General features: G+C 45.7%; 2 protein-coding genes across 2 annotated transcripts in view; one reads left to right on the forward strand and one right to left on the reverse strand.

The window, feature by feature from the left end:
• T265_07853 (hypothetical protein) overlaps positions 1 to 10,522 on the forward strand; it is a gene marked incomplete at both ends in the record, with an annotated part of 19,921 nt that extends 9,399 nt beyond the window's left edge. The window contains 2 exons of the mRNA XM_009173493.1: positions 6,015 to 6,800; positions 9,027 to 10,522. Of these exons, the coding sequence (XP_009171757.1) occupies positions 6,015 to 6,800; positions 9,027 to 10,207 (1,967 nt within the window). The remainder of the gene's footprint in view (positions 1 to 6,014; positions 6,801 to 9,026) is intronic.
• A 2,372-nt stretch (positions 10,523 to 12,894) lies between these two features.
• T265_07854 (hypothetical protein) overlaps positions 12,895 to 21,701 on the reverse strand; it is a gene marked incomplete at both ends in the record, with an annotated part of 23,374 nt that continues 14,567 nt past the window's right edge. Inside the window, 5 exons of the mRNA XM_009173494.1 lie at positions 12,895 to 12,918; positions 13,141 to 13,202; positions 14,796 to 15,099; positions 17,412 to 17,602; positions 20,956 to 21,116. Of these exons, the coding sequence (XP_009171758.1) occupies positions 12,895 to 12,918; positions 13,141 to 13,202; positions 14,796 to 15,099; positions 17,412 to 17,602; positions 20,956 to 21,116 (742 nt within the window). The remainder of the gene's footprint in view (positions 12,919 to 13,140; positions 13,203 to 14,795; positions 15,100 to 17,411; positions 17,603 to 20,955; positions 21,117 to 21,701) is intronic.

Below are 21,701 nucleotides of genomic sequence, written 5' to 3' on the forward strand. Positions count from 1 at the left end.
AAATGGAGGTTTATCTACAAATGCGGTACTATAAGTACAATAATAAAATGATAAAGCTTTACAAACCTTAAATCGTGGGACTATGCCGGCTTCTGTATACCGGTTTAGGAACTGCTAATTCCTAACGGGTCTCAAAGTCCACGCCGACGCGGAGCCACGTGTTTACAAGCTAGCGAAACCACGTGTGGACTTAAACGACACGTCCGATGACAAGGTCAAGGAACGGTTTATGTTCAGGTCAAAAACAACAAGGGTGGTATAGGCACAGACCAAGATAACAAAAAAGGGGGAATCGCATCATACAATATAAAAGGTAGAAGAAAGGAATCAACAACAACATGGTGGCATTAAATATCGTACAAGCTGCTTCTAGTCGCAGTAGTGGGTAAGAATGTGGCCGGATTACGCGCACAAAATGCTGTGAGAAAGATGCGGAATCATTGACCATTTGTCAAGTAAATTGGCGTTGATTGGTTAAGAATACTCACGCAACAAAAGCCTGAAAAATATCAGACTGACAGGGTCAGACCACACTCGCAGGATATAGTGGCAGACAGCAATGCAAATTGTTTTAAAACGGACAGTATCAGCACACTGATGTACGCATAGGACCAAATGTGACACAGACACTAGACAGGAATGTTCAGCCCCGCGATGTGACCAAGTCATTACTGAGCTGTCCCAGCACGATGCAGCTGGCTCACTGGATTTTGTGCTTCGTACGCATGGTAGTCAGCCGGCGGTTTTTTTAAACACTCAGCAACTCTGAGCACTTGTGGGATGTGCAGGACATTTTGAGCACCATACGTACTTCTCTATTAATTCAAGTTCCTCGTCAACATTTACTTCGTACTGCCATACCGATCTGGCAACGACCCACTCGTTTTCCCAGATGGATTAGCCAAGGAATTACTCACCAGAATGTTTGATCAAACATAGTTCGTTGAATTATATCTGGTGTTCGTTTCCTGTGTTCCCAATCCCCTACGGAAAACGAGGATTCGTGTGCTGTCATTCATTATGCCTACATGGTAGTGAAGGAGGGAGAAATGGGTTTTTTGTGTGTTAAAATTCTAGTGGAGAGTAACACGGTAAGGAACAAGTACCATTCACTGGGCATTTGACCATGTCACCAAGCCACAGGCCAAAAGCAGTCACTATCTCCCAGTCTCAAAACGGGGAATACTGTAGTCAGGCACGCAGTTAAATTCTTTCTCCCTTCCCTGCTCGTAACCAACCCATTTTTCTTTCTGACTGCTGATAGCTATGAAAACTGAACAGTCAGGTATTGGTTGTTCATGCATACACAGGACTTTCTCCTGCCGCCTTAATCGATGAACTGAAGTCATGTCCTATAAGGCTGAACAATCTCCATCTAAGACCCTTTGACGAGCCCCCCTGCTCCCACCAGATGTCAGCAATACTGCACACAGATCGGCTTTTAAAAGCCGTCAGTCGATCGACCAGGCCAAGTTTCTTAAGCATAAAATAATACAGCTCGCAAGATTGCGTTGTACACACATGCCTGCAATGAAATTTACATCAAAGATGTTCTAACTTTGCAACCGCTACCTTCCATGTACGCAGTGTTCGCTCATTCCCGTTACCTTCACCGGCATTAGCACCACTTTCGAGGTGCACGAACTTTTCTATCTGTGCTTGTGCATCGTCACTCAGGATGAGAGCAGATTAAGACGTCCACTCTGGGAACTTTATATATTTAATATATATATATATATATATATTATAGTGTTGTATTGTGATCTGTTTGTCTAACAGAGAATCCCTGGATAATGGTCATGACAAAAGTTATTGTGAATTCTGCGTGCAAAGTTGGTATATCTATCTGTTTATGCATGAAGTAAGACGTAGTGGTCTTTCGTCAGAAACCCTGGAAATAAAGCAACGGAATAACAGATTCAGATTAACAAACCTTGTGAATTCTGCGTGCAAAGTTGGTAAGGATATCTGTTTATGCATGAAGTAAGACGTAGTGGTCTTTCGTCAGAAACCCTGGAAATAAAGCAACGGAATAACAGATTCAGATGTGTTAACAAACCTGAAGATGTGGGTTCAGCATGCATACAAATCCAAAACGATTAGTTCGATTTCCTGGAAGGTGAGCTGGAATTGAGAGGACCATCCAGTGTTAGTTGAGACGGCAGACTTTGGAATCCTAAATTTTTTTAGTCGTAAAAACGAAAATGTCACTGACACATCGTGAAATTCTCTTTTCGGATGAGGAAAAATCGTACTCCCTCGGCGTTCAGAACATGGGGTGACAACGAACCAACGACCTACCCTTGAAAACATTAAGCTCGTCTGTAGATCTATGTGAGCTTCAAGAGCACCAAGCCTATTGCCAAGCACTAAATCACCAGTATGTATGCACTGTATCAAAAGGTCAAGGTCGATCAAATGATTACAGAAAGGTTGAGAAAAGAGTCGTCTACTACGCCTTAGGTTCACGATAACTCACTGTTTTTGCAACACTCAGGTTAGCAGTTTAAAGGCTAGGAAACGATTACCTATCCGGCTAGATCCTACAGCTTGACAGCTGTTTTAACCTGAGCACCACGTTGGCATCTGTGCAGACGGTTGCATCTTGAAACCACGCTGAATGTACTTCTACACTTTGGGATTTCCTTGGTTTACACTCGTAATTTCGACTGTTCCGGACGACGCAAGTAGCACAGTGATAACTCTCAAGGAAACTGGTGTTTTGCCACTCAATAATTTATCTACCGGGAGCATAACCAGGGTGCTTGAACGTATAACACTCTGTCCTTACTTCAAACTAGAATTCCGAACTTTCTGAAAAACGTGTCTCGTATGATGCTCTAAACATATTGTGTCTGGAACAAGCCAAACACTTTTGAGATTAGATAGGAACTTCTGTTGGTTACTGACTCATCTCCTCTACCGTTGAGAATTCAGTACAAAAGCAGTGAATATAAATTGGGGCACACAACGCTACTTGGTTTGTTGAAGAAAACCTAGCAATAATATACACCCTTTCACGATGAATAAACTATCAGAGATAAAAGCTAAAAAACGACGTACGAAAACAATTTGGTATCACAACCTTGATATAGATGCACAAAAGATTTCCCTGGATTAATACAGATTACAAAAATCCGGCTGTTGCTTTTGGAGGCCCTATCCTTCTTACAATCATCATCAGCTGTGAAAACCGTGTACTTGCAGTACGTATGTTATAGCTGTCACAATTTCGTTTACCAGCGATTTGGGGAGGTTGGGTAGATAGCTGCGCATTGGCGGTGGTAGCTGGTACAGGGTTATCAATGGTGTTTTAGTTGGGTAGACTGGGAGTGGAGCTATGCATTGCGGGCTTGATTGCATGAGCACCATTGAGGTCATGACTGGGACATGTTTGACAGTGTCTCTAACTATTGTTGTATCCCATCCAAAGAGACGGCAATTCCTAGTGCAACAGAGCTTGCTGTAACTGCCTTCATAGTTCGCTGCAAAGTCGCTTTCCGACCTCTGGTTTGTTTCCACCCTTCAAATGGTTGCGCAAAAACAGCCTTGGATGTCGGCTCATAGTTCGCTGCAAAGTCGCTTTCCGACCTCTGGTTTGTTTCCACCCTTCAAATGGTTGCGCAAAAACAGCCCTTCGAGGATGTCGGCCGACTGACATACGGAACACATGACCTCTAGAAGCTGTGGTTCAGTGAAGAACATACAAGGATGTGATAATATTCACAGGGTTTTGTATTTGATGGTGAAATTCCCATAGAACATCATCAGTTTGGACCAGATTGTTAAAAGTCTGGCACATTTAACAAACTGGCAGACTCGAAAGCCCTGAGTGTACTTGACAGATTCGAATGTACATATCAAAAGCGTGAATATTCCCGTTTGAGCCGGAGCGCGCAAAAAACTCCCCCAACCGAACTAGGGATTTTCACCACTTTGGCTACTTGACCTCAAAATCGACTGGCGTGTGCATCCTCAACTTCAATCCACAGGTCACATGTTACAGCTTCTCCTCACTCACTACGAACTTGAGTAGGGAAACTGAGTGGATATTTCAAGGCAGGCTCATTCCGTTCCATCGCAAAGGAGCAGTAATGAAAAAGAAACTGAGCATTGTTTAGCCTGCACGGACGTCTAAACAGAACTCCATCTACATTTTCATAAAGGAAACTACTCACAAGGTTGCTGAAAACTCTTCGACTCCATCTACCACATTGGACTCAGCTCCTCTCGGAAAGATAATCTTTTAGTGATGTACATTCACTTTATGGGACACGGACCTGCTGCATACTCTGGAGCTTTTTGGTGCAGTCCGAGAAATTTTCGGCAGGCCGAAATTCCCGGAACTCAGTTTTCACAAAGTTTTGAAAGTAAAAATCTCGCCGACCTAATATCAGTGTGACTTGTGCGGCACATGTCTTAATTCAAGGACAAGCTTCGGTTACAGTCAGCTTTGTTTATCAGCAAAGCTACCTTTGACAGTTGCTGTGTTCCAGTCTCTGCTGGTACCACCGCGTCGCCTGTTGGCTATGTAAACAACCGCCGTTTCCATTAGTTACGTCAACACACGAACAGTGCCCACGTGACCATACTCTGTAAGATACCGGGTTCAACAAGCCAGCAGCTGTCTTATACGAGCGGAACTCTTTGGGAATGATATAAATATATTGAAAGTTCACCGTATTCTTCATAGACATGTTGGTCCCCATTAGAAACCCTCCTTATTAGTATTTCTGCAAGTTCTCGTTTAAATTTGATTGTTTGCAAAGTGGTTACGCAACTCCAGGAAAGCGTAGGGTGTAATCGCTCGTGGCCGATACCAACAAGCGAGAAATCCACTTGTTAGCTTTATCCAATTCGCCCGTAATGGTGGAACAGTATGTCCGAGCCTCAGATGCAAATCGTGGAAGAACAAGTCTAGTTGGGTAATATCCGGTTATTTACGGCCTTGAGGAGTCTCGTAATATTGTACACAGTTTTCCGTAAGCCACTGGCTTTTGTGGAACCTTATTCAAAGAGATTTGCCAGGAAGTTACTAACAATTCCGACCAAGCGACCCCGCGTCTCTGTGGGAGCAAATGATAACAAAAACATAAAGGTCGGCGAACAACTCGACCACCATGACGATGGTTCTCGGGTTATCGTACGGCTGACACATGTGAATTATTCTTTCGCTCCTATTGAGAGCGTCAATTACTGATCAGTGGTAAGCGACGTCGCAGAACCACCAGCATCAGATATGTTAGGGACACTTCAGGAGCTGTCAACGGTTGTGCAGTGGTCTTGGTAGCGTTCCTCTACCTCTCGGGTGTCAGGAGTTGTATGCGAGTGAACAAATAGCACCATAAACCATTCGCCGACCGACCGCTGATTCGTTGCATCTGACTCAAACCGTTTTACTGGAACAAACGGAAAGTTGGCATCATGGTATCGTCCGGCTGTAACATCCTTTCGGTGCTTAGCTTCCTCTGCGTTATTCCCAACCCCACACCGCAATTTCAACTGGTGCTCCGAGTTCCGACACATTCGGCCTTGTCTGTACACTAGTATCCCAAGAAAAGTAGCTCAGAAGAGGGAGCACTCTTCCCAAGAGTCTTCAGTTTTTCCGATTTCAGCCGCGAGTGCGTTTGATGTCCCTTGTTGCGGGTTACTGTCCTACATTCGCCTCACTGTGGCTAATTGGTCCCTATTCTCGCATCTCCTATATAAGTTGTTTTTGTTAGCATGGCAGTGAAGCACGTTGTTTTTCACCGGACGCGGAGAAAACCATATTGGAAACAGGACTATTTGAACTGGCAATCAGTTGTTGAAACGGATTATTCGGACGTTCACTTTATCCAGCCGGATCGTTGGGATCCGGGGTAGGCTGGACTCTAAAGAACCATATCGATGATTAGTTAGCGACTTATTTGTCTGTACAATCCTAAAGTGCTACCTATGAGTATCTGTTTTATCCTTCACAGGACATTTGTTCTCATTTTCTCTCTCTCCCTTTCTGTTGCCGTACCTTTCAGGTGCTGACAAGGAGACTTTGGAAGACACCAAACAACAAGACCCGTCGTCGTGTACACAACCCTACACCGCTGGTTGTATGCTGCGCAAAGGTAGTTCAACTGGCTTAGCCTGTCGATCCCTGCCCACTGTCTATTCGCTGCGACATACCGGTCCTCGGTTGAATCGTGTCAAAGCCCGTATCCAGGCTGCTACGGAAAAACTAATGAGCGCCAGCGAATTCCATGAGAAATTATTAAATTCTGATAATCGGTTACCCAGGCCCCATAAGAGCAATTCCGCCACGACCTCCATTTGTCCCGCACACACCAAGTCACCAAGGAAGTCGTTGAGAAGGAACCCACCTACCAGACGCAATTCAACAACAACTTCGAGGCGAACCACACAGACACGGTCCGTACCAAACTCGCTACCTACCTTAGATCCAACGTGCCTGTCTGGCTCCATGAGTTTGACGGCTACTATCATGAATGGATCTGCCACGGCTCCAAATATATTCGATTCTGTGCTGCTTCCTGTAGACTTTTCGGGGGCACCCGATTCGGACACAATGAGTAGTGGCCTCGGACCTAGCTGCTGTAGTAGTTCACACAGTCCTCCTCACCTAGACCGCGCGTGTTCCACAGAGTCGACCAGTATGCCGAGCCAACTGTCCACCGCAGTGAACACTCCGGACGTTCACAATTCATACTACCTCGGAGATACACCAGATACAATCTCTTGTGCCACGCCGCTTCCACCGTTACAGTTGTCCCCCGAACACCCACCCGGGTTGCAGGCAGTCTCAAGTGAGTAGCTAGATTTTGGTTTCTGTTTGGTGGTCGCTATCATGCCTTGCCTTTTCCATCTATACACGCTCATACCCTCTATCGCTAAATGATAATTCCGTCTGATGTATCCTGGCTCAAGTGCACTCCAACTGGATCGTGACCTTAGCAGGAAGAACAGCCGTGTATCAGCCACGATAGGTTTATACCGCGTGAACTTTGAACTCTTTATCCGAAAACTATTTTTATTTCACAAATATCGGTCTTTGGCAGACTTCACCGGCGTAGTTGTCACTTACTACGTGCGTTGTTTGGATGGCTTCTCGCTCGATGAACTACGGATGCAACAGCAGGAAATTTTTTCACCTGAAAAGATTCAGGAAATGGTTGTCGACCATATAAGAGACGGGTCACCAAGCAATCCGTGGGCCAGTCGATTGTTGTCCCAAATGACCACGGTGGCGTAAAATTGTAACCGCTTGTTTGAGGCGTTGGTGTTTCCGCTGCCGACTATCTGGTTGACTGCAGTGTCACAGGATCAATATAGCCCTATCCTTCCATAGGGCCCGTTTACTCTGTCATACCTCCGGCTTGATGGTCCGTTCATGCAACTGTATCTAGTAGTCCATTGAATAGATATGTCGGCTCCATTTGTTCTACGTATTGCTGGGACTTTCGATCGATCCGGACACATTCATTCACCACACTACTCCAGCTTAGTCAAGATCAGAACAATAAAATAAGCGCTGTCGCGACAACTCCCCTTTAGAGTGAGGTCTAAGAGTACAACTTTCTTTGACCCTGGACTCTGGCTCCTATTAAGCCCGCTCTGGTAAGCAAACCACAGCTCTTGCAAGCAGTGTGCGGCCTGCATTCATCACTGAGCTCCTGTAAGTGTGATCATGCCGCGATAACCTTATCTTTTAACTAGACGGGTATACATGACAAAAACTGCTATCAGTTTCGTCCCAGTGACGCAGAAAATATTTACATCTGTACAGATTGGTCCCCCAAGTCTAAGCTTCAACCTCGCGAACCGGCTAGGTTTTATCATTGTGAGGGTTTGTGTGTGCCTCCTCAACCTACTGGGTTACGCTGAAAGATGTCAACGTGGTGTCTATATAGACTCTTCTACAGTTTGGCCAATGGATAGAAGTCTGACAGCCACAGTATTCTGGTTCGTCCATTCTGGACGTTAGGACGCTTTCATGGGCCACATTGACCGTGGAAGTAATACTTAGTGGATCCACACTATTAAAGCACGATTCACTCACACTCTCCACTAAACGAAGTGTTTAATCACAGGTTTCTTTGTGGATAGTGCGATTGTTATGTACTATCAAGTTCAACTCGTAGCACTGCTGCTGTCGATTAACGTTTCTTCCCAATAATTGTGTGACTTATTCGCTGACTACCATTTTCCTTCTTTGTCGCATTTCTGTTTGACCATTGGTGCTTCTGTTATTGGCCCCGTTCTCTGAGGCAGCACAAATGACTCAGCTCCGTCAGCCATCAGAAGAGTTATGTGGTGACAGAGGGCGTTGTTTATCCGAGTCTCTTATCCAGGTTTAAAGACTAAGCTGGTGAGAGATAGCGGAAGTACTGTTAGATGCAAGGTGACCCCCCATCAACGAACCACGCTGCTTGTTGTTACCTTGGAAATGGGTCTTCCGAGACCACAGCTCTGCACGCTTAATTTAGTATGCAATGGAATATCGGTAGTCGTGTCCTCGGCCTGCTTTATGGGAGTATTTTCGAATACCTTCAATAGAGTGGGTCAGTTCCGTGAGTTGTTGGTGCCGATGCACGACAGTCAGTGGCTGGATGGCAATCCACTGTTGACCGCAGTCATGCCGAACATAGTTTGGAATAATCATCCGGCCTCATGTTTTCGATTAGCCACCCTGGAGGTAATGTCCCTGGATTGCATTTTTTTGTTTCTGAGTATTTGAAATAGCCTCTCTGTCTGGGCCATCCTCACAGACACATCTGATTTTGTTTTCCTCAAATGCTTTACAACCGTCCAGCCCAACCATAGCATATTCAGAGGCCTACTATAAGAATAACCAAACCTAGCCCGGCACGTTGGCTTGGATCTGTTTCACTCTCGCTCGTCTCCTGAGTGTTGTTCCGTTTTTGAAACTATCCTACAGATGAATGTGTGACTCATACTGATTCAGAAGAAGCGTTTTTTGTCTATTCGTTGGTTATTGTAACTCGCTTCTTCCACACGATGATCTTTTGCAGATCACACATCCAACACATCTCCAGCATACAGCGTCGAACCCATTCTTGGACGTTTGTTTGACGAGGCAGCTTCTGTGGGTTCTACTCCTCCTAAACGGCAGTCCAAGCGCCTGACGAATTACGATGCGCGTTTGATAGCGGAAACACAGGTGGTTCCACCAGGCAGTGTTCGTCGCCGCTCTCAACGTTTATCCTTGAGTCTCGAGGAAAATGTTGCGTCACAGCCTGCTACCAAACGTCGTCTAATGATGAATACTTCGTCGGAAACCAGTTGGTTGTCTAGCGAGGATAATGTGCAAGAGTGCAGAAATAGATCTAACTCCAAGCTGACTGGACAACAGATAGTTATGGAAAGATCTTTTAGCAACAACACTGGTTTTAAATTTCAAAAGTTCCCACATCAAGATAATGACGTGACTACTGCACTAAAAGTATTGTGTTCAACACTAGAGTATACATCCCAATGCAATGACCTACTTCAAGAGCGTCCAGAAGATTCTATTGATATTGAGTCAGGACCACCTTCGATTCAGAAGATGAGCAGCTGCCCACCGAGTGTAGACTCTGCTGAGAGCATATCTCCACAATCCCTCTCGAACGCGTCCTCCTCTACCACCCCTCTCCGTTTCGATTCTACGGAAGTCGAGCCATTCCCAGATGTCGTGGACTACCTAGACGCAGATCATGACTACCTCAAACCAATCAGTCCCCCTCGTCTTTCTTACCCTTCTGTTAGTCGTCCGTTAAACAGCACATGTTGCCGCTCCCCTCCTGGTGTACGCTTGGAATCCAGCACTCCACCTCCTCCTACCTTACACCCAGTAACTCCACCTACTTCCTTTGACCATCGACAGACACATCTGACCACGGTCTCCGTGCAATCCCCTCTATGTAAAGCGCGACCCCAGACAACGCTACTCCCAGCAGACGACATGGCCCCTCAGCTGACTTCTTCTGCGCAACCACAGTGGACTCCAACGCGCTTTCCAATCCCGCCACCGAACACCATATGGACCAGTCCAGTTACCATTATCAATGATCCCAAACTGACCTTGACCCGACGAATCACTGTAACACTCAAACGCATCGGCCCAAAACACTACCAAATTTCTCAACCTCTGAGAAACAGTAGCAGCAGGCTTAACACCAGCACTGGTGGTGCGTTCACAGTCCTTCAATGACTCATTTGTATGCACTATACGTTGTACATAGTAGATTCGGTCGATTGTCTTATCTCTCTCTCTCTATCCCGTGTATGGCTAATGCTTCTCAGATTGGCGCGCACACTGTTTGAGTCAATTTGTTTTGCACTCACCTTCCGCCCTATAATCAGACTCAGCGACCAAATAGTACTTCGGAACATAATCTACCAGAGTGACTTTAGCTTCCCTTTCTCTGTGTCTCCTCGTTATTTGTCGCTGTTGTTGTTTTTCTCTTCTTCGGCGGATCCTCATGCGTCTTGTTCGACCGTATTTCAATTGAATAGCATTTATGACAATGTATGAGAGTTCTTTTTGGTTCAGTAGCGTCTTTTGTTAGGACCTTATTGCATGGTTCAGCGTCCCTTTCTAAAGACCACCGAAAGAGATTTTTGTAAGGGACCTTACTCAGCTTTAAGAAACCGACCAAACCTGATCGATCCGGACAAGTGCACATAGACCTTGATTCGCAGTCTTGTTAGTCCAAATGTCGTTCAGCTGATTAACCGGTGCGCCTCCACGACTGAGGCCTTTGTTTTGGTTGCAGTCTGTAAATAATAACCATGGTATCACTGTGTAAAGTAAGTACAACTCGTGAAGCAATACGGACCACAATGCAGTGTTACCGACCCGGCCCACTGGTGGAGTAATGATGCGTTGTTCAACTGCGGTCTTAGTGACGTGGCTTGCATACACTTTGCTAAGGTTTGAGATGCTCGACCTAACTAGGGAAGCACCTTTGCACATCCTGTCGACTCATCCCTCCCTTGCTCCGTAAAGGAATACGAAAGGATTGGGAGTGATTTCATTCTGTCACAGGCAGCTGGTTACTGGCGTTTTCTGTTTCTTATTTCCTTGTCTTGGGTGTACTAGTGCGCAAGGCTATTCGAGCAGCTATCGTTGAATCACATAGATTTGCGCGCACCCGCACACTGGTGATGCTCCCTCGCATGGTGACAGAACATTTGCAAGCCAACTGATAAGCTTGGTGAACAGATCGACTGCCACCCGACCAACAATCAGTTAAGACATCCGAGCTACCTATATTTTTGGGCACATTGCCAGCAGTTTCTTTTGTCTGACGTGGATGAGAGATGAATTGACTCAAGGTACGTCCGGAGCGGTTGCAGTACATGAACGTAGGTCGTTAGCAAGGCCGATCATCACTCTATCCAGTTATTGTTCCATCGTCTCATCCCTTAATTGACGCGGAGATCCCGAGGGGCCCTTCATCAGAGTAGGACAACGGTAATCGTAAATGGATATATTGCATATGAACAGTCGCGAGAGTTACGGACAAAAATTATCCGAAACCCGTAACTTCAGATGAGTACTCGACTAATTCGTCTGCTCAGAGAGAGATGGGTCAGTGGTTAGATCGTGAATTGACTGACCGGAAGGTTTATGTTTCGAATCCGACCTCTGCCTCTCGACTTTTCCTATCTCTAGGCTTGGGCAACCTGGCAGTATCCCAGCCCTCGTGCTTTCTTTGGGTGACATAGAAGCTAGCCACCGGAAGGGTGTTACAGCTGAGCGATTGTCTGAGTCTCACAGGTTGCATGGGCATTTCATCAGAGCGGTTGCTCCAGGAGTCAGCCAGAATGTTACCACGTGATGTGAATTGCGTGAGTGGAGAATAAGCGGTACTGTATCCTAAGTGTGGGTTAATCACGTTGCTGATCAACCACTTGAAGACGAACAGTGCGATCCTCAAATACCAACAGGTTCGGATGTACCGCGATCTGTGCACTACTGATGATCCCCAGCAGCTGTACAGTGCGTCTTGGCTTTCTAACATATATTGACTTCAATTACGGGATAAAATCTGGACCAAACTGTCGAAATATTGTAATCTGGTCACAATTATGACCGAGTACTTCCACTGAAGAATGTGTCTAGCACCAGAAGCCGCGTTGGTTGGGATATGTGCTGCGTATGCCGAACCATCGTCCACCGAAGAGAATGCTGTTTCTCATGCCCAACTCGGAGTGGCGGAAGCAGAGAGATGGCCAACGCTTGAACTGGCAAAAGGGTATGAAGGAGATTACAAAATGTTCGGGTGCTGTCGGTGCTAATCGTCCTCCAGGATGGGGACCGCGTGATCCCCACTGCGCCTGGTCGGAGACACCGCAAGATATGGCTACCAACCGATGTCAGTGGCGTTCTTGTTGTCAGTTTCTATCCAGATTTCCTGACTGAGTGTCTGGAGGTGTAGACACCTCAGAATGATTGTAGTAAGCTGGTACTAAGTTCCTTCCCCGTCCATCACTATTCTTCGCAATGAGCCTTTCAAATAAATCATGGTTGTACGGCAGCGAAGCATTGCTGTTGAACACTGATCTCATTGTGTCGATGATGACGATATTCAGTTTATGATCAACACTGTCCAAGCAGTCATCTAGAATAGTTGAAGACGTGCATAGCATTGTGGAATTCGCAGAATTCGCTGGCGATCGTACCCGACTGTAATGCCACTTCGTCACTTGGTAATAACAATAGCGACCTCGATTATCGCTGTTCACGGTACCCACTGTAACCAAGCAAACAAAAATCGTGTACTCAGACAAGTTTATTTTTCCTGGAATGTCATCAAGCTCAGGAAATCCTTCAAATGCACCTTGTATTACAGTAAATCAGAAACGTGATGTCTCTGAGATGAGGATAGGGGACTAGTTGATGCAGGCAGATGCACCCTGGGAGAAAATGAAAAAAATCAGCGAGGAAATGGGTAAAAACATGAGATAGGAAACGGGGTTAAATGAATTTTCACAGCAACTCAAACGACCCATGGTGGTTTGAAACTTTATGACCAATCTGAGGAATGTTCATCGGTTTAATCGGTGGTTAGGAAAATGCGCACACAGTATGACGTTGATATTTTATCGGAACGGTCTCCTCGCCCCTGCACCACTCACGCATGCCGAATGTCTGGCAGACGAGACCGTGCTTCGGGCATAACCTGAACGGATGGAGCGTCCTGAGAGAAGAAACAAAGGAGCAGATTGAAACTGGCAATTGACCACAATATTTGTCAAAGAATGCATACAAAACGTAAGAATTAGATTGGGTTGCGCGCCAACACGCGGATTCGAACATAAATCTCGCCGCGTAATTCAATCTGTTATTTCACGCCATAAAGCGGGCTTCAAGCATAAAAAGCCTGTCAGTCATATGCTTCGATTGATTGTCCGCACCTGAGGTTATATCGTAGCAAGACATCTAGCAGATACACGGCAAGATGAATTCACGTGCGTTGCTAAGCAAGAAGCCCATTTCAGTTGGCTTTTCGAACACTGGCACAAGCTGAACTCGGCTATGTAGACAAACTGACTAGTCCAGCTGTTGCATCGAGGTGGTGAAACTCGTGCTGCCATGGCACCCGAGGGAAGTACGAGGGCTACCCGAAGGAAGTACGAGAGCTGAGATACTTCCCTGTTGCCCAAGTCTAAACAGGATCAGTGGAGATGCCTGGGTTGGGTTCGAACCACTGATTTTTTGGTCAGTGAACTTACTCTTTAACCACTGAGCCATCTTGAGCTAAGCCTGCTCACCAAATTCGCTAGAAATGCGCCACCGGAGCCTTGTTATTTTAACGTAGTCGACATCGCACATTAATGTCTCTGGAAGCAAGTATTTTCTTGGATTCTTCTCATAAAGCTTATAGAACTCTAGATAGCCGACTACCGGTTCAACTCTTCTTGGGGCTTGTCGCGTAAACAAAATCCCCAAACTGGACGTATGCCGTCATAAACAATCATTTGCAAAGTAAATTGGCGTTGAAGGACGAATTTCATTCGAATCTCCCGTTGATCACATTCTTCTACTATAAGTGCAACGCAAAGGCTAACTCATGTTTCTATTGGTATGAAGTGCAAGACATCGAAGCCTACTGCTTCACACGGCACTACCCATAGGGTCGATGAAAATTCTGGTGAGCCAATTACGGGTTTTGTCATGTTTGTTCAACAGGTGACCACCGAATAAATTTGCAGATGAGTGTTTACCGCAACGTGAAATCTGGTGTTCAAGTAGGAAATAGGATTGATGAAAATCTGGAAACTGGCCGCACCTAGTGAGTCTCAGGAAGAGCGAAACGGGTGGTGGGCTGTTCAAAGTTTTCGTCGACCTCACGAAAGTTGGGCCTTCAGTTTTGGAATTGTAGCTCTTCACCGGTGGCTCATAGCTACGTGATCCGACTGGGTCTGCAGTTGATTTACAGTTGCTAGTCACCAGGCTACGCGATGCAAACGTTTACACTGAAAGTTCGTACTGGCCAGAAACATTTCATGATCAGCACACAGCGGAAGGACTCACTCTCCGTTGTCTGTGCGACGAGGTCGAGTCCGAATCGACCGCCAAGGAAGTCAAACGACCGACCTAATAATGACCACTAAGTGCGGCGCGTACTGCTGGCAACTCCGATGGTAATAGCGGTTGTTGTCATTGGCGAGTACATCTACTGAAAGTGATTAATAGTCAGAAAAACGTGGAAACAAATGTACGAGCAGACTGAAAAGTAGTGAAGGAAGGATTAAACAAAGTTGAGATGGAATTATTTCAATGAACCTACCGTCGTCTAATTCTTGTTCCAACGAGAGCGTCAATTTCATAATGTCCTCGGCCAGGAATCCTTCTCCACCATCTGGAGTATCCCGACTACCAAGCTGACAATACAAAGTGGGTGTGGTAGTTCGAGGTGGTTTTGTCGTAACCGAGTATCCGAGACTGTTGTGTGAAAGACTAGGACCCGATAGAAGACTGCGATTGATTCCATTTCCACCGGATCGATCACGCTTCTTCGGTCTCAGGACTTCTTTGATTGAATCAGGCATCTCGCCAATAATCAGGCCTTGTGGGAAGTGTTTCCAAGCCAGCTGTCGAAAAATTGGGTCAACGTGTGGATTATTGTAGTTTCAATTGATGAGGTTTCCTGATTAAAATGATGGTTCATGAAGTGTCAGTTGGTATAAAGCTAAATGACTGGGTGGATGCCCCGGTGACTCGGCCGCTGGCATCGGCGTTTATCTAAAGATGCCAGGAGAGGCCACATTTGATCAGCAAAAGACGGAAAGGAGCCGTTCATCGTGGACAGCCAACAGTTTCCTTCCCCGTCAACCATAACCTAGAATCTGGTCTCCCCTCCCGTTATTGTTCTTCTTGGGAGATCGATACGAAGCACCAAACTGGATTGCTCTGAGGACCGTCTATTTCCACACCATTCACTTCGCCATCAACATTAGACCATCTTATAACGTTTTCACAGTTAACATTCTTCGCGGCGACCATCCTTATGCAGTAGCCCTTAATGCTAAGAATCCTACCAAATGTATCCGGGAAAAATGGGATTCCCAAGGGTTCAGGTGGCAATAACCAGAGAGGAATTTGTCTTCGCTTAGTGGTACACAATTGTACTTACATAAAATTCCAGGAGGTAAATGCCACGCCAATTTGATTTTAATCCACGCTGTCATAAACCACGCCGCAGCGTCCACCCTCTGGACCAATCAGCAGTCAGTGGACGTTGCAGAAGGGTGTGACTGTTGTCATAATCACATAGCAGTCAACCAACTGTTGCAAGCGAGATAAAAATCCATACAGAGTTCTGAAACTTGTCAAGCGAAGATTGGCGTTTTTATGCCATTGAGTGGGCAGAAGCGTTGTGATAGAACATGGATGAGCATGTGGCGACTCGTATTTTCTGACACCCAAGCATCCAAGCAAATACTACAAGGCGACTCCACAAATTCCGTAACAGATCTCACTTTGCGAGTGACGGAAAGCGGATTTACGAGAAAACATACTACTCGCATACCCTCCCATCAGTAGTATCACAGCTGCACCAGGTCATACAGTACAAGCTAAAACGCACACCTTCACCAAGTGTTCTGTCAATGGTAGAGACATTTCTACAATGACTTGATGTTCACAGTGGATGGAAATGAACATCAGATGGTACTTATTATAACGAGGGACTCGGCTGATATACATTCGAGTCTTCTGTTACTACCAAGTTAGCTTTCATTGAGTGCAGTGTTCAAGCAAGAAATCAGGCGGATGGACGCTCGGCTATATCTGCGCAACGAGTTCACTGGAGGGCAAAACTGGTTGTAGGCTGTCGAACAGCTTTCATCGGTCTTATGAGTAGTGATGTGTCAACGAAAACCAAGTTGATAATATTCGTGACAATTTAGGAAGGGTGGGAGTTGGTGCACATACAAACACAGGCACCACCATCGGAAAGACAACCGAAGGAAGCGACCTCCTAGGTGAGAAACCGCCAAACGCCAAGTTTCAATCCGAACGGCTCCATTGAGTGCTCTATATTGGGGTCAATAAACGTGTGCTAAAGTTTCAAATGGTCCTACTAAGAAGAAATCATTTTTGCGAAGGACTTTGTCCAACTGCCAGCGCTTCCGTCTAATCACCTCACTTTGTTCTGATGCGAATATGTCCCTGAAAATAATTCGATGTGTTTGTCCTCCAAAAATGAACCGAGAGCGTTATTCGACCACATGGATACTCAAAGCAGCGCAGCGTTACACGTAGCTACTATGAAACTCGAAAGAAGCCTCATGGTTGGTTGCGCGAGTCCATATACGGGAAACTAGAAAGTCAGACTGGACTCGAACCATGGACCTACCAGTCAGTAGTTGGCAATATCTCGAGTACCTCTGGTGAAGACACGCATACTTAGCTGCCAGGATTCAAGAAAACATTACGGTTCTGTTCGGTTCTGTTTCGAATAAAGAACAACTTGTAACCACCAGTTGAGGAACTCTCAGTGTTATGCGCACGATATCGAAAGATGACGATGTACTAAGAACATCTGAGTCTAGAAAAGCGAGTCGCCTCAGTTACAGCGACTATTTAATCTCCTAAACGTAAGAAATCCTTCAGTTGGAAAAAGCTGAACTAACAAGCTAGCCGATATTTGTGTGGCGAGTTGTGTTGATCTTCAGTTTACCGATGTCGAGTGGCGCCGTGACTAGATCAGCTGACAAAAATCCCGTCCGGTGAACGAGAGGTCTCGGGTTCAGTTCTCATCTTAGATAGGTGCATTTCGTTCATGATAGGTAAGTCTGGATTTATAAGTTCAACAAATGTATCAGTAAATTTGATCGGTAATCCTCCAGCCACTAATTCCCTGATTAGACTTCTGTAGATGAGCACACAAAAGTATACCTACCTTCAAACCACCAGAGAGCAAAAAGATGTTACAATAGCCCCGTTGGACCAGTGTTGTAGCTGCCCTCGGAGCCAAGCGCTCGTCCTCATCATAGACAATAATTATCCTTCCAGGTTTGTTGCGGAATGCAAGCATATCGGCGGTTTCAAAATTCACACTGCGAGACAGCATTGCGATCGGATAACTCTGAGCTGTGAAGGCAGATGTGAACAAAACGTAAACCTTAAGGTTCTTCACCAAACAAGCATTGCGATCGGATAACTCTGAGCTGTGGAGGCAAATGTGAACAAGACGTAAACCTTAAGATTCTTCACCAGACAACCGAAGCTCATCTAGCACTGCGTCTTCACTTGGGTAGACTGACTGCGTCTTCGCCTGGATAGCCAAATAAGAGAAGAAAAGGGTAGTTGTAGCCAAATTTAAGCATCCTGGATTGCACACAAATCAGCTACGAACTCAGTCAAACGCAGTACAATACTTGAATTAGAGAACGCAGTTAAAGGAAACCTTTCATTGAGTTGGAGAACGACGGGAATAACCCTAGTGTAAACAGTTTCCAGGTGTATTTTCCAAAAGGAAGCACACGAAAATTTACGTCCCGGAGGATAACTCGCAACTATGGCACGCAGAAACGTTCCCGAATAAGGCTTCACAACAGTCAGACAATACACAGCCCGGTGTCTCGACGGTGCTGTTGTGTCTCGGCCAGCAACCGACGATGAGTGACTGCAATATAAAGTGCAAGAGTGCAATGAAGCATCGGAACTCAGTCTTCTATATTTTACTCCGTACACTCTCAGTTAAGATCAGATCAACAACCAAGTGCGTCACACTTTTGTGGCGTTGGCTCTAGGTGAGTTTTCTAGACAAAGCCTCCAAAACTGTTGACTTACAGGTTAGACATCTGACTCAGAAACTAAGTCCGTAATAAGCCCACAGTTCCCCACCTGCATTGTAAGTGAAACTTGCAGGGCAAAAGTTGGAAATCAGATCCCACATAAACCCTCCCTTCTTCTGCCTTTGGAAATCAGGAGTTTTCGGCCATGTAGCTTGTTTTCCACAGTTCCACAGCTAAAACCCACCTTCACCCTTCAGAGGAGCACTTAGGGGTGAACCCATTCTGCCTTTGGAAATCAGGAGTTTTCGGCCATGTAGCTTGTTTTCCACAGTTCCACAGCTAAAACCCACCTTCACCCTTCAGAGGAGCACTTGGGGGTGAACCCAGATGTTTCACATCTCATTCCCAGGCCATGTGGCGATTCCGAAGCATTGACACGTAGTATCTATGGTGTGTGAGTTGCACTCACTCACAGAGTTGATAGCACTTAACTGAACTGGGATACAGTAAATAGTCAACATGATGGTACGACCAGTAAGCATCGTAGGTTTCTTAGCATCGACCTAAACTGGACCGATAAACCAAATAGCACACAGACGATTATATACAACAAGTCAACCAACTAAAGCGCTTAACTGAGGATTTCGAAGTCCGGACGTGCCGATGGTTAGTGACAGACATGGTTTAAGCACATGCCCAGTGGTGCACATGCACTAAGCCCATTGCATCCCATACGTACCTGTCCAGATTTGGCTTGTGTGATTGATCCCGAGCGACCATTCTTAAATGGACAAGGTAGACCATTACCTGTAGTGCGCGCCTATACTTCCGCCACTTTTACTCGCCAGTGAGCGAGATTTTAACACCGTGAAACAGCGCACTTTGGTGTGGGGTTCACAGCTGACAAACTGAACCGAAATGAACTGAGTTTAAGTCGAATTCATCGGCTGAGCAAACTAGTCGATGGATGCGTGGTCCTGCTGGAGAGAACTGGAAGTTATTAATCAAAGCGTCACGTATCTGATTCTTTCGATGAGTTTTAATAGGGACGGAAGCAGTCGTTCAGGTGAGTTTTTCTGGAACCAAACGATGGGTTCACTGAGTTTCTCCGGAACTTCATTCATTTCCTTGGATTTGTAGAATAAAAACTTCACTTCGACAGAAGTAGCTGGCATCTACTTGATAGCAAGAGTTCTGAAGATCCAGCAGCGCCCGATTCGTCGCGACAATATTGGCAGCGTCGGGCCGAAATGGAACGTGCACACTAGGACAGCTATGATCGGGTCCCAGAGAAACTTCGCCAAACGAAGATTGTCATACTCACAGAAATCGTTCACATGGTGGGTTGTTGACGAGCTGTAATGCTAATCTTGAGATACCACTCACAATCATGGTAACAGAGAATTTGAATCAGAACTGGCAAGTGTTGAGCAACTCGGCCACGTAGCTTAACTGTACGTAAACAATCAGGTAATTCATCGTGGCGAACTATCGATCCATACTGAGGACATGATAATTACCAAGCCGAGCCTGAACATAATTAAGAACCTCGCCCACCCTAAGTGAAACTCATTTGGTTGCTTCCTAATTAAAATTTCATAGAACTCTAGGCTCTATGCACAGTAATTGTAGTTGTCCCAAATGTGATTGGTCATCTTTTCAAAGGATATGGGTAAGAGGACTGGTTTCGCTCAGGATATTAGGGACCAGGTGGAATAAATAAAGGGACTACTCATGGGTAGTCGTACTCTCCAAAAAAAGGGCACTTGAACTTTGGCACAACCCTCAACAGCTCTGCGTGTATGAACCTCTGATACATCCTGCTGTACAACTGTACTTTTTTAACAATCAACTACTCAACTGCGTGACTGAACCACAGAAACACTATGATTGAGGTCAGAGGACCCATCATCGGGCTGGAATAACACTTGTAGTTCCCGGATAAGGGCTTCAGCTACTACCGCAAGAAGTTGGACGTTGGACGTAATACACTACTCATAAGGTTGCTGAAAACTCTAGGACAATCCAAGACCGATTTCGCCCTTTTTGAGGCTCATCAGGTAGGCGCAGTCTCTGAGTTTCCGCCAAACTTATGTCCTACGTCCAACTATATTGCCCAAGTTTTGGCAAACACACTCATTTGCAAAGCAGTTTGGTTTTGACGGGAGATTCACCTGGAACCCAGCTGAGTCTCTCGTTTGTGAGAACTTCAAGCAGCTGAATGTGCTGCACCAGACCGCCTCATTTTTTATTTGGTACGATATTCAAGATATCGTGATACATGGTATGGACGTAAAGCACTACTCATAAGATTGAATAGCGTCCAGAGCTGAGTGGGATGGGGGTGAATCACGAGATTACAAAAAGTGGTCCTTTGCTAACATTAATCATAAGGTGTAACACTATTTTTGCCCTTTTCGGGGCTCATCGGTTGGGCCCAGTCCCCAAATTTCCATGGGCAAAATTTCGCATTTGAGCATCTTTTGACTAGTCCACTATATCTCCTGGTGAAAATCCGGATGACGTTTCTGGAGTGAAGTCTCAGTAAATCTTGCAACTACTTGCATGCAGTCAGCAACACATGGCGGACTGATGTGCTATTCTCTAGCCAACGATTCATTCGACTACGCAAACATCCTAGATCAAGAAGTTATCCGAAACTACTACATCTATGGTACAGTAGAAACGTTGTCTAGCTGATCTCACCTGTGATGATGTGACAAGCATCGAATTCCTCTCGTTCCCTCAAATCCAACAGAAGATACGGCAATTCCAAATCCAATCCTCCTTCACCGGTCGGTTTCGCCAAATCCTCTTCTCGTTTCACATTCATCCGGGTCTCGAATTCACCGATTCCACATACTAGACTGAACAGTCGCAGAAAATAACGGACGGTTTATTGAAGCATAGTGTGCAAGTTTCAGCGTTCTTGTTTGGCTGTCTGATAAGCCTTCACTACAATTCACAAATTGTTCTAGGCAGTATTGGACAAAAAGCAATACTAAAGTGAGAATCCCCCTCTTTCATTATCGAACGAACCATATTGCAATCCATCATCAGAGCAACAAGACCGTCTATTCGCAGCAAAAAACACTTAATTTATATGATAAATTCTGGTAAAAATGACCGATGACATGTGACTTATCCGATACATCGCTGTGGGGAGTGGTGGGAGTCAACCACTTCAATGGACAAGCGTGGCAACGATTCTGAACCACAGGCAGCACCCTCTGGTGCTTAGCTGCTTTCACTGCGATCAGAGGGTGCTGCTGTGGTTCAGAATCGTTCCCACGCTCGAGGTGATTAGAAAGGGGGCATTTGGTTGTGCTGCAGGCACCTCAATCTGGGAAAACATCCAGCATCATCGACTACGATGGCTCGGTCATGTGCTACGCACGCCGAAACACCGTCTACCGAGACGATTGTTGTTTTCCGTGCCTCCTTCAGGATGG

Source organism: Opisthorchis viverrini (genome assembly GCF_000715545.1).
Source record: "Opisthorchis viverrini unplaced genomic scaffold opera_v5_190, whole genome shotgun sequence".
NCBI lineage: Eukaryota > Metazoa > Platyhelminthes > Trematoda > Opisthorchiida > Opisthorchiidae > Opisthorchis > Opisthorchis viverrini.